General features: G+C 42.0%; 1 protein-coding gene across 2 annotated transcripts in view; it reads right to left on the minus strand.

Annotated features, from left to right (window-relative positions):
• Positions 1-1371: 1371 nt before the first annotated feature.
• LOC124046462 (feline leukemia virus subgroup C receptor-related protein 2-like) overlaps positions 1372-16893 on the minus strand; it is a 30408-nt gene continuing 14886 nt past the window's right edge. The window contains exons 3-11 of one of the 2 annotated variants that reach the window (XM_046366850.1): positions 14814-14954; positions 13632-13699; positions 13172-13275; positions 10495-10605; positions 9732-9837; positions 8489-8600; positions 7997-8061; positions 5874-5986; positions 1372-4418 (exon numbers count right to left, since the gene is read on the minus strand). In XM_046366850.1, coding sequence (XP_046222806.1) covers positions 5912-5986; positions 7997-8061; positions 8489-8600; positions 9732-9837; positions 10495-10605; positions 13172-13275; positions 13632-13699; positions 14814-14954 — 782 coding nt within the window. In that variant the 3' untranslated portion in view covers positions 1372-4418; positions 5874-5911. The remainder of the gene's footprint in view (positions 4419-5873; positions 5987-7996; positions 8062-8488; positions 8601-9731; positions 9838-10494; positions 10606-13171; positions 13276-13631; positions 13700-14813; positions 14955-16893) is intronic. The other variant, XM_046366851.1, reaches the window with a different exon arrangement.

Consider the following 16893-nt stretch of genomic DNA (forward strand, 5'->3'; position numbering starts at 1 on the left):
TGGAACTAGTGAACGTAACGCGCCAATGTATACTGAGATCTTTTGATATAAATATGCACTTTATCGAACAAAACAGAAATGTATTGTGTAACATGAAGTCCTATGAGTGTCATCTGATGAAGATCATCAAAGGTTAGTAATTCATTTTATCTCTATTTGTGCTTTTTGTGACTCCTCTTGTTGGCTGGAAAAATGGTAGAATTTTTCTGTGACTTGGTAGTGACCTAACATAATCATTTGTGGTGCTTTCGCTGTAAAGCATATTTGAAATTGTACACTTTGGTGGGATTAACTGTCACGCCATGACCTTAGTTATCTTTTGTTTTCTTTATTATTTTGGTTAGGTCAGGGTGTGACAAGGGTGGTTGGTTTAGTTTTTGTATTGTCTAGGTGTTTTTGTCCTGTCTAGTGTTTTTTGTATATCTATGGGGTTTGGGTATTGTCTAGGTAAATGTAGGTCTATGGTGGCCTGAATTGGTTCCCAATCAGAGACAGCTGTTTATCGTTGTCTTGGATTGGGGATCCTATTTAGGTTGACATTTTCCATTTGGGTTTTGTGGGTTATTTTCTATGTGTAGTTTCCTGTCAGCACTTGTGTTATATAGCTTCCAGGGCATTGTTTGTTTGTTTGTTTGTTTGTTTGTTTGTTTGTTTGCTTGTTTTGGTGTTCTTCGTTAATTAAAGAATGTATGCTTATCGCGCTGTGCCTTGGTCTCATCGTTACAACGAACATGACATTAACAACAAGATTACCTTTAAAATGGTATAAGATGCATGTAATTTTAATTATGAAATTTCTGTTGTTTGAATTTGGCACTTTGCACCTTCACTGGCTGTTGTCATATCAATCCCGGTAACGGGATTGCAGCCCTAAGAATTAAGAGAATGTTAGAGAAGCAATAGCTGTGCTGGAGTGCGATCATTATGGGTGACCATTCTGATGATATGGAGTGGGAGGATGAGGGGCAAGGATCTGAATGGTCTGTAGAGGAAAGACATAAGAAGAGAGATCATGATACTGAAAGCAACTGAGCGTCTAGTGTAGAAAGCAAAAATAGGGTCAAGGTAGGAAGCAAGAGCAATAATGTGTCGGAGTGGAAAGTTGTGATCGATGAGACCATAGGGCCTCATTTACACCCTACCTGACTAACCAATGCTGTAGAGAAAGAGAGAGATGGGTGAAGTTAAACTAGCCCGGGTTAATTGGAAATGGTAGATTTCTAATATTGTGTAGTAGCCAGGCTCAGCAAGGGAAGATTCTGGAAATGGAAAAGCGTAATGGGAAGAAGATTAAGTCATGCACCTGGTGTTTTTGCTAGGTTGGGGGGGTCATCACTGTCTCACGTTGGATAATGATAGGAGACAAGCGCATACGTAATAGTTTTTTTATATCTCCACCCAAACAAAAGAGTGAGGTGTAAATCCCTAAACAATACATGGGACAGGACCCGTAAAACATGTGCATAATAACACGTAGCATGGAAGCCGATACAACAGCACAGGTACTCACAGGACCAACGGACATAGTAACAACAACCGACGAGGACAAAAGGGAACAGAGGGCACACGTGTGTGTGTGTGTGTGTGTGTGTGTGTGTGTGTGTGTGTGTGTGTGTGTGTGTGTGTGTGTGTGTGTGTGTGTGTGTGTGTGTGTGTGTGTGTGTGTGTGTGTGTGTGTGTGTGTGTGTGTGTGTGTGTGTGTGTGTGTGTGTGTGTGTGTGTGTGTGTGTGAGAGAGAGATATACAGTATAGATTGGAATATATATATATCCAAATCAGGGGGAATGGAACCAGGTGCGCATAATGAGACAATACAGTCCGGGGTTGGTGGTAATGAATCCAGTTCAGTGACACCTAGAAGGTGCCGTTTTGTGTGGGAACACTAACTCTATTAAAGTGTGTTTGTTTTGAAAATAATTTCTAGCGGATGTGAAAGATCGGTTCCTTATGTTTCCAAAACCGATGCATTTTCAACGTTCAGAGTGTGAGACCCTCCCATAACACACACAACTCCCCCGACCCGAAGATGCTATCATCAATAGGCGCAAAAGCAGTTAGTGTCTATGAATGGGGTACTGTAGAGTCTATCAATCCTTCATCCACAAAACGGCACCTCTGACCATTGGCATTATGGCACCTCTCATTGTGGCGAGAAAGTACTGCAGCTCTATAATCCCATCTGATCAAATAGTGAGCTTGTTTTGTTATAACCAGTAACAACACAGTGTTAGTAAATCATCAAACTACCAGGTACAGAATGTGCATCACTCACAACAACATTTTTCATCTGATATAATTTGCTCAGAGCTTGTGCTGCTGGTGTCTGTTATGCAGAGGAAACCCCATTCCATCCTCTCACCTCTCCAGGTTTCTCTATCATGGGAATGCTGATTGGGTTCCAGTGTGTTCCAGAGCCTCAGGAGGAGGTGGCTGCATGGCATAAGAAGCCAAACTGATTCCAAGCTACAGAAAACTTTTGTTATACATTGTGCCATTTAGCCCAGCAATAGAGAGAGCTGTGGGATAGTATGCTTCTTCTCTTAAATAATGAGTGGCCTATTTACTATACTGTATGTACACAAAGACAAGTCCAATAGCTTTAAGATTTTAAGAGGGGGTATACAATAACTGGAATTTATTTTCTGCAGGTCATTTGTACCTGTCCTACGTGATTTGTACCTGTGCTAGGATATACTAGAGTTTGGCTACAGCTGTTTCACTCTTGCATGGACAATTGAACAGGGATTGTCGATAAATGTTTCAGCATGTACAGTAATGGTACATAAATGTACAGTGATGATTTTATGTATATTAACAATGGTTTGATTAATGTGTGGTAGGGTTGACTGGATTTGGAATTGTTTTATGTAAATGAACAATTTGGTGTGAGTGCCATGTACAGTACTTGAATGGATTCTCTCAACATTGGGCCTTTGTCTTGATTTCTAAACTGCTCAGTGATGGTTTCTGTATGTTACTGGATTTTGTGTGTGGTATAACACATACATTGATAAAATAACAGAGCATTTTAAAATGTTTTTTACATTTAGTTCACCAGATTACCATGTACAATTGTTCACACTGACAATTCGTCCAAACAGCGTCTACAAACATTTTTACAAAACTATAATTATGTTGTTCATTACTGAGTATGACAAATAGTCAAAAATTACATCACCATTTGATGTATATAAAATGATCCTTCAAAAAAAAGAAAGCTGATGAAACACTGCACTTATGGAATTTCATCTTAAATCTCACTATTATCATTAAGTATGGCATGAAAGAGTTCTCAGTAACAAATGTACAGACCAAAAGAATCATACATACAAAATACAACACTAGCCTACCTTGTGCAAAATGACAAATCCATTGGATTGTCTGTCTCGTCACGCTAATGATTTTGTGCTCACATTGTTATCATTGCGTTTTAGGCTCTAAAACAAGTCAATGCAGAGCATTGAATACAACAGCTATTCTAAGAATGTGGTTAAAGCAGGTTGATTCCTTCTGAGATATACTCAGGCACAGTATCAGCCCTATTCACCATTATCAGTAGTACCCACAAGTATCTCTGTAATCCTATTTGGCAGATAGCAATCTCAAAATCATGTTAAACCACTAGGTGAGTTGGCTTGACTGAACCTCTGAACAGACTGCCATTCAACTGAAACCACTGAGTCTGTAGTCTACCTTTAACTAGCATTCCAAAGATACAGCAGTTATATTAATACATTTAGCAATGTTAAGTTTGGTTACGGTATAGTATTGGCCAAATGTCAGGAAACAAAAAGCACAATACTGCTCATATCAGGATGCACAGACATCAACATTTACATGATTTAGATTGGAGACAAAGGTAAACAAAATGAAAAGATGAACCATTCGTAGCGTACTCTCAAAAAGTGACACTTAAATATGAATTAACAGGTCATTAAACTTGAAATACTTCCGGTTGTGCTTGACAATCAAACTCGTTATCTGTCGAGGGAGAACATGTGAGGTTCCACGTGAGTTCCTCTGCATGGCTTGAGTAGATCTGGGGAGCCAGTTGTGCTAGGCAGTAGAAAGAGCAGTCACTGGAACTAAAGCCAGAGCAGGGTGTCCATGCCCCAGCCTACAGTACATTCCTGGGCTCTGACTTCCTCAGAGGCGTCCTCCGTGTCATAGTTTCAATTAAGTAGTAATTACATGTTCATCCAAATTCATCACTTGTGCATGTGCTCACCTTCACATTTGTAGAGGGAAAGCAGCATGCGTTTTACTGTACGGACTGTATCTGTTTGTGTGTACATCCTTTGGTCATTTTCAAACATGTCAGTGTGTGCTGGGCTGTCTTCTCACACCTGTCCAACTGGAATTCCTCCTTATACCTTGACCTCCTTCAGTGTAGCTGGCGGTGAGATGCCTTCCTGTTTCTGTCAAATCAAAACATTACTATTAGACATCAGATGTTCCTCATGATGTTCCAATATTATATATTACTACATGTACTATGTTAAAACTTGAAATTGTGTTATTTCTATTGAGGTGGATCTTACTAACAATGGAACATCTTATTGGGTCTCAATATTTATAAACTAAGCACATTTTATTTAACCCTTATTTTAACCCTTATTTTACCTTATTTTACCAGGTAAGTTGACTGAGAACACATTCTCATTTACAGCAACGACCAGGGGAACAGTTACAGCCAATTGGAAGCTGGGGATGGTATAATAGCCAGATTGGGAATTTATCCAGGACACCGGGATTAACACCCCTACTATTACGATAAGTGCCACAGTGACCACATAGTCGGAACACATGTTTAACGTCCCATCCAAAAGCGTCACCGTACACAGGGCAATGTCCCCAATCACTGCACTGGGGGATTGGGATATATTTGTTTTAGACCAGAGGAAAAAGTGCCTCCTACTGGCCTTCCAACACCACTTCCAGTAGCATTTGGCCTCCCATCCAGAGACCAACCAGGACCTACCCTGCTTAGCTTCATAGACAAGCCAGCAGTGGGATGCAGGGCGGTATGCTGATGGTGTAAATTAGACAAACAGGCACTTCAGTAACTTGGTTTCACTAGAATGTATTTAGGTTATCAAAACAATACGTGTTTTACAGGTAATGTATACACTTATGATTATCTTTCTCTGGAAAACAGAAAAAGCTGATTGATTCCCCTGACCCTTGTGACCCTAAGGTACCAAAACATTTTCTCAGGGGTTTATGAGCTAACACTTAAACAGGAAGTTAAAAGCTCTCTGCCACACATGAAATCATCACCATTTTGTTTTCCAACCAGCTCATATAGTAGGGCTTTGCTTTGAGAAGGATGATCAACCGAAGGACAAATAGTTTAAAGCACTAATATTACACTCAAGCTGAAAGTAGCATACTTCAACAAAGCTTCGGCACGACCACTTCATTTCCAACAATATTTTACAGAACTTCAGTTCCTCAGTCACTGCTTAGCGGACAGAAAGTGTGTCTTACTGATTATTGGAATTGAAGCACAGTACCCTATCCAGATATTAACTCCCAACCCTGCTTGGAGACTCCTTATGCTTGACCAATCCCTGTCATCTGCTTTGGCAAGTCCCACATGGCATTCTCAATCCAAGTTACTGCTCTTTTCACAGAAAGAGCAGGTGCCATGTCTTTCTTTACGACCTTTCACCCTGCTGAAGCGGGTTACAGACTACAGCATTTAGAAAATGTTTAATGTGTAAAGATTGAGTGAATTTAGTGTTTTATGTCTTTATATTTCTATTGGAATTCTCAACACATCCCCAATAGGAGTGCTCTTTATGATTGCATGTTGTACTGTACAGCACTTTGCATGTGTGAAATAAGATTCAGAGACTTGATACCTGTACCTTGGCAGGTGTGTGTTTGGGTTTTAGTGAAGTTAATGTCAGGATTGCTGCTCCTGTGATCTGCTGGGTGTTGTGGCCCCGTAGTCCTGTATCCGAGACGAGGAGTCTGCAGCCTGGAACAACGACTAGGGAATCACGCACAAGAGGGGCAAGAGGGCTCCTCCACCATCCCTATCACCATAATCCCTCTGCCCTTTCCAGACCCTCCCATAACACCTTCTTTTAACTCCAGCAGTCCACCTGCCTCTAGAGAGAGCCTTCTCTTAATGAGGACTCTTCTGAGGATGGAAAGGATATGACATAAAGCTGGACTGGAATTGTAAAGGATTATGGATTAAACAGTCAAATTGTGCAATATGGTCTTTTGACTCTTCAGACGCTATAAAAAATGTTCTAAGCTATATTTTCAACTAATACAATGCTACCTACTGTGACTAAACATTGAACAACATTGAATTTAAAAAAAAAATGGAGAGTAAATTCTTGAATTCTCTTGGCACTGTAACTGGAGACAAGGGACATTGCACTGGTTTTAAATATTAAGAGAAGTATTGATGGGATTATTGTAGTATTCCATAAATGAAGTGTGTAAAGCTCCCAACCTGCATTGAGATAAAATAAGTGATAATAATAGAAAGAATAGTCGCTGAGCAGAGGGGATTTGTTAGGCATGATAGTCTTGTTAATGATTTAAAGTTGACCTTCAACAGCTGAACATCACTGGCCAATGGTGAGTTGAACCTGAAGTTAATTATGAATCTATTATATGATTAAAGCAAAAAAAATACAGAATTACATCCTCTTGCGTGAGCAAGCCATTGGTATATGATTTATTTTAGCTGCCAAGTGAGAGTAATTGAAAAAGTAAATGTGATGTATTTTTTACTATAGCCTATTGTACACTCTTATGATGAATATACTCCCGAGTGGCGCAGCGGTCTAAGGCACTGCATATCAGTGCTAGAGGTGTCACTACAGACCCTGGTTTGATCCCGGGATGTATCACAACCGGCCGCGATCGGCAGTCCCATAGGGCGATGCACAATTGGCCCAGCGTCGTCCGGGTTAGGGGAGGGTTTGGCCGGGGTAGGCAGTCATGGTAAAATACGAATGTGTTCTTAACTGACTTGCCTAGTTAAATAAAAGGTGGCTGGATCATTGTAGTTCTATACTCCAGATAAACCACAATGATATTTCACCCTGATATTGTGTGATACCTGTAGATTCCTACAACTCTGCAGCCATAATAATCTGTGACAAAAGGTACAGTATCTTTGGCATGCATGTTGCATGTCGAACGAAACAGAAACTTCTCAAGCATGTTTTTGAATCAGACACCAGCAATGCATGTAATCAAATACAGCTAATCGGAGCTGACAGCGGGTGCAAAGTCATGTTTTCAGAGAGCTGACAGCGGGTGCAAAGTCATGTTTTCAGAGAGCTGACAGCGGCTGCAAAGTCATGTTTCAGATAGTTGACAGCGGGTGCAAAGTCATGTTTTCAGAGAGCTGACAGCGGGTGCAAAGTCATGTTTTCAGAGAGCTGACAGCGGGTGCAAAGTCATGTTTCAGAGAGCTGACAGCGGGTGCAAAGTCATGTTTTCAGAGAGCTGACAGCAGGTGCAGAGTCATGTTTTCAGAGAGCTGACAGCGGGTGCAAAGTCATGTTTTCAGAAACAGCTGGGTTGTTCTCAGAGAGCTGACAGCGGGTGCAAAGTCATGTTTTCAGAAACAGCTGGGTTGTTCTCAGAGAGCTGACAGCGGGTGCAAAGTCATGTTTTCAGAAACAGCTGGGTTGTTTTCAGAGAGCTGACAGCGGGTGCAAAGTCATGTTTTCAGAAACAGCTGGGTTGTTTTCAGAGACCTGACAGCGGGTGCAAAGTTATGTTTTCAGAAACAGCTGGGTTGTTTTCAGAGAGCTGAGGAAAAGCACGGTGGTGTCTGACGCTTGTGTCCACTCCCCAGCAAACAAGAGGAACCCACACCAGAGAAGCAGCCAGACAGCCAGCATAGTCCATTGAATGGAGCATCAGCCAGGGGCAGTATCCAACAAATCACATCCCTTTTAACTGGAAGGCAGAGATCCTACCGCTGACACCAAATAGCAGAAACAGATATACTTACACTTGCCGCCTGTGTCTCAGCCAGATGGTTGGCCTTTTGCCGTCGGAGGTCAGACTTGATGAATGCTGTGACATATAGATGAGAGCGGTAAGGCACTACTAAGAAACATATTCAGAAATGCATGGGTCATATATAGTATTGATGTTCAGGAATGTATAGCCTCGGAAACTATGTGGGAAATGTACTACTGTATGTAGAAAATGTGTTAACGTTTTCCTGTGAAGAGAAGTCATGGTCACTATGACCCACTAGAGGGCATCATTACTCCAGGATGAATCCTAGATAGGGCTATTACGCAAAATCTGTGCAACTGACTGCGATTATCTGAGGAGTCATGCGTTCCTACAGCCCCATATAATGTGGATCACATAACAGGACACTGTGCTTCACTATAACAATTGCAGGCAGATGAGTCCAAAGTTCAATCTACCGTAAAGCTGTTCTGTTATTGCAAAATAGGGCTATAATGTGTGTAGGGGTTAAGCAAATTACCTGTCATAATAGTGCCTATGAGGAGGAAGGCACAGAGAAAGATGTTCCCAGCGAACGTTCCAAAGTGCTCTATGATCTTCCCTTGACCGATGGTGAATATGATCCCAAATATCTGGAAGAATGAGGGGAGTGAACATGAGAGTTGATCATCTCTAAACACAATCAAGTTTCAAGTTTTAATGTCACATGCACAAGTGCAGTGAAATGCCTTTCTTGCAAGCTTTAACCCCAACAATGTAATACTAAAAATAACAAGGTTGAACAAAAAAAATAACATGAGTCAGTTCCAGTACCATATTTACAATGTGCAGAGATACTGGATGGATAGAGGTATAGGGGTAAGGTGAGGTGACTAGGCATCAGGATATATGATAAACAGAGTAACAGCAGCATATCTGATGAGTGTATGTGAGTGGGTGTGAGTGTATGTGAGTGTATGTGAGTTGGTATGAAATGTAAAGGTATGTGCATATTATGGAGAGAGCGTATGTGTGTTGAAGTATCAGTGTGCATAGTGTGTAGGAGGACCCTGTGAACGTGCATAAAGAGTGCAAAAATAAGAATAAAATACGAAGGTCAACTCAGATGTTATGTGTAATCATTTTGTTAGCTATTTAGTTAGCTATTTAGCAGTCTTATAGCTTGGGGATAGAAGCTGTTCAGGAGCCTGTTGGTGTCAGACTTGATGCACCGGTACCGCTTGCTGTGCGTATGCAGAGAGAACCTTCTATGGCTTGGGTGGTTGGAGTCTAACTTTTTTCCGGGCCTTCCTTTCACACCGCCTGATATAGAGGTCCTGGATGGCAGGGAGCTCGGCCCCAGTAATGTACTGGGTTGTCCATGCGGTCGAGGGCGGTGCTATTGCCATACCAAGCTGTGATACAGCCAGTCAAGATGCTCTCAATGGTACAGCTGTAGAACTTTGAAGATTTGAGGGCCCATGCCGCGCCTTCTTCACAACTGTGTGTGGACCATTTTAAGTTCAGTGATTTGGACACTTTAAGCTCTCGATCTGCTCCACTGCAGCCCCATTGAGCTGGGTTACAGACTGGACTCGGCCTTGGAGAGCGAGACCACCCAATCTTCTGGGTCGGTGGCAGCCCTCACACCCGGGACTATGTTGTTATTGTCAACGCGTGCATAAAATGCATTAAGTTCATACATAGACTTCATGCATACAACAAACCTAGATGTACTATTTCAATGGTGAATATATATTATCCCAAAGTATGATCCCTGTTACCTGAGCTGAACAGTTGAGCAGGCCTGAGGAGGTGCCCTCACACTCTGGGAAGGTCAGCTCCACAGCAAACTCAAAGCCGAGCGGCAGGTACCCGGTCATGAAGAACCTGAAGACATGAGGTTTTCCAGTGTTGTTTTTAGTCAAACTAAAGAGCAGCACTTAACATTTCATGCCTTCTGAGAGAAATAACCAAATCTACTCCACAGCCAAATCTCCTCTGAGGGCATTTCTCTAGCAGACCCTTTAAAACCTTCAGCTCTTGTTCATCTCCTTTATACATCGGTTAACAAATAATAAAATACTTATTCAACTCCAGAGGAAAATAATTCATGTTGCACATAATCATGGGCTTGTCTCCCATGATGGTCCTTCTGTAGCTCAGTTGGTAGAGCATGGTGCTTGTAAAGCCAGGGTAGTGGGTTTGATCCCCAGGACCACCCATACGTAGAATGTATGCACACATGACTGTAAGTCGCTTTGGATAAAAGCGTCTGCTAAATGGCATATATTATTATTATTATATTATACTTGACCTTAAACAGTCTTAACTACTGAGCATTTGAAGATATTGTCTGCCTTTTCCCACAGAGTGGCTGTTTAAAGAGCAGGGAGGCAGTTTGCAATGTAAATAGCATGCAGTGCTCCTGCGGTGTGACCAGGGCAGGAAACCTAATCCACCCCACATTACAACTGACATGCTAAAGGTGGAAAAGCTAGCAAATGCAAATCATTCACAAACATCATTGTGTTTGTTCACTCTTACCCAAGAGCCCCCGATGTTACAAACACCACCCATAGGTGGCCTAAGTTGAGGGTGAAGGCATAGACCACCATTCCCACGAAGGACAGAAGATATACAGCCAGGGTAGTCTGTCTGGGGAGAGAGGAAAATAATCATATGTTTGTTTTTCCTGGATTTTGCCTGTATGAAATGTACTGTATGCTTGTGTAAATAGAAATGTACTAACTATATTTGAATAAGCAGGTTGATTTGCTGCATTGCTCACGGACACGTCAACATTGCTGAATATCCCATATGGGATTTGAATGAATCTGCAATGTATTCATCTTATCTGGATATTGCTTTTACATAAGTTTCACAAAGCACTTCAGAAAAGTCCCAGTCCTCAACAATCTGTGGTAGGCCTACATACAGCACCAGTAACCTGTCCAGGTTCTGAACTAGCATGCAGAACTGTTCAGTAAGGCTGGCTGTGGCTCCACTGTCAACCCCTCCAATCCCATCCTCTATGAGAGGAAAAACAAGATTCCTGACCATCTAAGACCCCCTTATTAAAACTGGCACATTCTGGCCTACACCAACAGGCTTACTATGGTGAAGCTCTTCCTGTACAACCACGCATGAAACATTGCTCCACTCAGCTATTGTTGTTAATACAACTTCGTCCTTTGTCTCTCACACACATGGAGGTATGAGGAAGGGTGCATCAATAACAGAAATCTGGGTTGACTGCTTTGGCTCGATTTATTCAGATGTCATGTGAAGAATTTGGGGAAACAATTTTCACCCTCATAACATGTGTTATATATCCCTTTCATACTAAGATGAAAAGTTGCCAACTTTACCGTCAACTTCTATCACATTTTCTTTATGTTTGAAAGGAATTGAGGTAACAAAGCCTGTACTTTTATTTCCACCAACCAAGGTAGTTCATGATCAGGTCAGGTGTTTGATGAATGGCTGCTCTGTGGTGAGAAACAACAACCTGTGTTATTTGACCAAAACAAATAGAAAGGAGATTAAACGGAATTGGACATTGTCTGCGCAGATGTCTGAATGACTACATTAATAACCTCTACAGATGTAGTATCTTAATTTGATCACTATTTTGTGACTGAGAATGTTCCTACACAGCAGGAATTGTGAACTTGTAGTGTATTCAAGGTTTAAAAAGGCTTCTCAAGATTGTAATTTCCACTTTAAAATGTCAGCCACTGTTCCCCGGGATCCGATGACGTGGATGTCGATTAAGACAGCCCCCGGCACCTTTCTGATTCAGTAAAATGGGGTTAAATGCGGAAGACACATTTCAGTTGAATGCATTCAGTTGTACAACTGACTAGGTATCCCCCTTTCCCTTAAGATCTACATCTGTACATAGATGCATTTAAAAGGATAGAGACTTCCTCTCAGGCACCATTAACTATGGAGCCTAAACTCCAACAGGCCAGTGCTTCAGCTGAGAGGATTCATAGATAAAACTTGTCAGCTTGGATATGCAGGGAGAGGCATCAGATACAACGCTTAGTTCCTCCAGAACCTCAATGGTTTCCACTTCCAACAAGAATAACTAATCTTGCTAGACGCCTGCCTTTGAATGAGAGCTTTAAAAGACATTCATGTAGAAAGTTACTCCCTTAGAGTGGCTAATGAGAGAAGCAAGAGCCCAGCCCATCCAAGGTCATATTTGGTTTACTGTTTTCATAGCCCGGAGTTCAAGAGTGTAACACAACATTACTGATTGTTACCTTGTCAACCTATGCTATGGATAGTTTTTTTAATGAAGGATATGATTGAGATGTTAGATGTAGAGTAAGATTAAGTATATACAGTGAATCTGGCTACTGTAGGCACTAGTCTTTATCTGTACACAATAGTTATCTGTACGCAAGACAAATCACATTTTAATCATTAATTAAAAAGGGCAAAGGTTCTCAAAGAGATGAGAAGTGGGACCTTAACAGCTCTTATCTTATTAACTGACTCATCAGCAGTTACTGGACCTCTTCCAACACGGAGCTTGACTGACTTGATCAGAGAGCGTGACGAAAAATCTTGAGAGTATTATAAAGCCAATTACTGGGAATTTGCTGGTGTCATCAGACAAAAGATTAGCCAGTAGCCTTGTCAGCAGCCAGCTACAGCCGCACTATTACAATGTGTATGTGTCTAAGTTGGGGAATGTGTATGTAACCTTATTTAGTTAATTAGTACTAAGGAAGGGCCACTGAGCCCTGGGCATAAGTGGTCGCTTAGGGCCACGCGGCCACTAGAGGGTCCCTAACCAAATCGTTTTAGTTTTTTTAGGGACTCAGTCAGGGTCTCTACTTACTGTTACTAGAATATACAAAGTGCAATTTCGAAATGTGGTTGTGCATCAGCATTTTTTATCTTGTTATTTCAGTCACTCAATAGCCATTGCAGAGAAAATAATTTGATTGGCAAGTTTGTCTTGCCAGCTATCTAATAATCATGGCCTTATACCAGGGCACATGCCCAAGAGCCCTGTCCTCCAGGGGGCCCACATTGATTTTGTTTGTCACTCTCACTCAGATATAATTGTATCATGGCATAAGTCATGGCAAAATGGGTATAACTGCAGGAATTAGCATGTATAATGCTACATGCAATAACGTGTATTTTTAGTAAAGTATTGTGTACTCTCAAGTGTTCCCAAGTGTTCCTAAGAGTATCTTACTTGTAGGTTTTGGTCTTGTCCAACCAGATCCCACATATGAGGGACCCCACCATCCCCGCAATGACAATGGTGAGGCCAATTCTTCCAGCATTCACCTCTTCACCCTGTGGAGGTTAAAAATGACTGAATTGGTCTTTCTGCAGTCAAATTGGACATCCTGACCCTCTCACGCTTTTCAGTTATCTTACCTGGGGTGAGCCTACTTGCTACTAGAACTTGACACTAGTTCTCTTATACCTCAGTCATATTTTTCGGGGCTATAGAATTGTGTCTTTAGTGCTAGAAAATACCCTTAATTATAGACTACACAGTTAAATGTTTTACTTATTGGGGAGGTAACATCTCAAGATCTTCTTTGAATACAGTAAGTGAGGATATAACTGACGGGCATGACCACAGAGGGACTTATGCAGACTACAGTAGGTTGATTTTCTTGTGATAAGATTCAGGTGAGACTTACTGGATAATGCTCAATGATCATCCGGTTCAGCAGTGTGGAAACAGCGTAGAAACAACCGACATTCAGCCCTGCAGAAAACATAAGGAAACATGTTAGTTTTGTTTCTGCACTCTGAGACAGAGCTGTATTCCACAGGAGCTGTAGTCTGCAGAGGAGCAGGTCTTTATTTAGTCTGAGGCCTGCAGGGAAAGCAGGGGGATCCAGATGGGACGCTGCATTTGGGTTTCACTGGCCCTGTCCTAATGGAACCCATACATGGCCCTTAGCCAGTCTACTACTACAAAGGAGAGAATATTTGACATAAATAGTGGTGTGTCACTCAATATTTAATTGGTTTGGACAGCTTTGCCCTTAAGGTTTGTTGTCTTGTTCCTGAAAGTCCTTATTTGCCACATCAAAGGGTAAACAATGTAAACATCAAATAACATTTTAAAAAGTAAAACGTCATATTTCCAAACAGCTAAAGGGCAAGACATATGTAATAGTTCAACTCCAGCATTTATTTCATTGTTTTCTTGAGATGGCACAGCCAAGGCAGACAATAATTCAGTGAAAATGTAATCAGGCTAAGCTGACCTGAGGCAATACCTTTATGGACTAGTAACCCTACCATTGCAAATATTCAATAAGTTAACAATTAACTACAAGGACTGTGACCTTTCAACCCTAAGAATCTGACAATAAACCTAAAATCCTCAAAAATACCGTTTGATGTACAAATATGTACAGTGTGCTGGATACAAAAACATAATGAGAGATATATTCACATCTCTAAGCACAAACTGATAATGACCTATTGATCTGGCTTTAAGACCTTAGCAGATGTTTTCTTCAGATGGTTATACTCTGATGTTGTGCACATGTTTTCAATCACCTGTCACTGTGATGATGCAACAGCATCCACGTTGTTCATATTTACGTTTGTGAGTTCACCTTACTTGAACTCATTCAGGGACACACAGTAGAGACTGCAGGATAATGCACAGTGTACTTCAAATAGGGGCGATTCTGCTGTGAGGCCATGTGTGCGTGTTTATGAGATGAGGTCTGGGGCATCACCAATACAACAAGCTTTGATCTGGCCAGCCGTATGTAACTTCTGTTTTCTCAAATAATAGGAGTACAAACATGCTGGTAGAAATGGGTGTGGTTTGAGAGTGATTGAGGGTGAATACGACCCACCATAGCTGATGACGAGGAGCATGAAGGGTAGGTTACGCAGCAGTCTCAGGATAGAGGCCACGTAGGAGTACTCTTCTGGAGGGATGCTCCTGGCCTGGACCTGAGCCAGGGTGGGAGGGATTTCCGGCTTCTCTTGGAACACTGTTGAACACAGAAACAGAACCGGTAATAATAATAATGTGATAATGCTGATATACTGTAGAGTAGAAGTTTGTATGCAATTCCCGTAACACTGGACCATTCATTCCTATACAGATATTTGACAAACACCAATCATAGACACACCTAAATGTGTGTTCTCAACATACATTATCTAGACACACCCAAAATATATTAGAAAAGGGTTGGATGTAGATTCTGAAGTTGCACATCTGTCAGAGCCCTTTAAAAGACCATGTTAAAATTGGATCCAACCACAAGCCAATCCTCCCCCTCGTTTCTCCTCCCAAGAAAAACTAGCAGCAGTCACTCAAATAAGCTGGTGATAGCAACAAATTACTGAAAGGACAATGGCCATCCCATGACTTCTAACATCCCTCCATCTGTGCTTCTATCAATCAACACAGACACCTGAGCTCAGTAGGAGTTAGGGCAGTCACATAGCTTTGGGGGACTATAGGACAGGAGGGGCCAAAGTTACATCCAGCTAGTTCAGTACAACGCAGCCAAGGCAACACACCAGGCCTATCGCTAAAAGAGCAAGAGAGAAAGAGAGAGAAAGAAAGATGCGTGTCTGAGAATTTGCCTGAGGACTGGAGAGATGAAATGCACCAGTAACTGTTTGCCCTATCAGGGCCCCCCTCTCTTCCTCCATGCCCCTGGTGCGCAGTGAGTGAGTCAGTCAGTCAGTGATTCAACAATAGTCACACTGGAGAGTCCAGCTCCAACGTTCAGTCTGAGAAGTGGAGGAGAGATCAGCTCACTGGGGTAGGAGTTCATAGAGTAGACCCACACACCAACTAGCATCTACTCCACCTATCTGTACAGCTAACAGAGGGCTTCAATAGGCGTCAGATATCTTACAGCACTCAGCTAACAGAGGGCTTCAATAGGCTTCAAATATCTTACAGCACCCAGCTAACAGAGGGCTTCAATAGGCGTCAGATATCTTACAGCACCCAGCTAACAGAGGGCTTCAATAGGCGTCAGATATCTTACAGCACTCAGCTAACAGAGGGCTTCAATAGGCTTCAAATATCTTACAGCACCCAGCTAACAGAGGGCTTCAATAGGCGTCAGATATCTTACAGCACCCAGCTAACAGAGGGCTTCAATAGGCTTCAAATATCTTACAGCACCCAGCTAACAGAGGGCTTCAATAGGCGTCAGATATCTTACAGCACCCAGCTAACAGAGGGCTTCAATAGGCTTCAAATATCTTACAGCACCCAGCTAACAGAGGGCTTCAATAGGCGTCAGATATCTTACAGCACCCAGCTAACAGAGGGCTTCAATAGGCGTCAGATATCTTACAGCACTCAGCTAACAGAGGGCTTCAATAGGCTTCAAATATCTTACAGCACCCAGCTAACAGAGGGCTTCAATAGGCGTCAGATATCTTACAGCACCCAGCTAACAGAGGGCTTCACAATAGGCGTCAGATATCTTACAGCACTCAGCTAACAGAGGGCTTCAATAGGCTTCAAATATCTTACAGCACCCAGCTAACAGAGGGCTTCAATAGGCGTCAGATATCTTACAGCACCCAGCTAACAGAGGGCTTCAATAGGCTTCAAATATCTTACAGCACCCAGCTAACAGAGGGCTTCAATAGGCGTCAGATATCTTACAGCACCCAGCTAACAGAGGGCTTCAATAGGCTTCAAATATCTTACAGCACCCAGCTAACAGAGGGCTTCAATAGGCGTCAGATATCTTACAGCACCCAGCTAACAGAGGGCTTCAATAGGCGTCAGATATCTTACAGCACTCAGCTAACAGAGGGCTTCAATAAGTATCAGATATCTTACAGCACTCAGCTAACAGAGGGTTCAATAGGTATCAGATATCTTACAGCATCCAGCTAACAGAGGGCTTCAATAGGCGTCAGATATCTTACAGCACTCAGCTAACAGAGGGC

Source organism: Oncorhynchus gorbuscha, linkage group LG10, assembly GCF_021184085.1.
Source record: "Oncorhynchus gorbuscha isolate QuinsamMale2020 ecotype Even-year linkage group LG10, OgorEven_v1.0, whole genome shotgun sequence".
In the NCBI taxonomy this organism is placed as follows: Eukaryota; Metazoa; Chordata; class Actinopteri; order Salmoniformes; family Salmonidae; genus Oncorhynchus; species Oncorhynchus gorbuscha.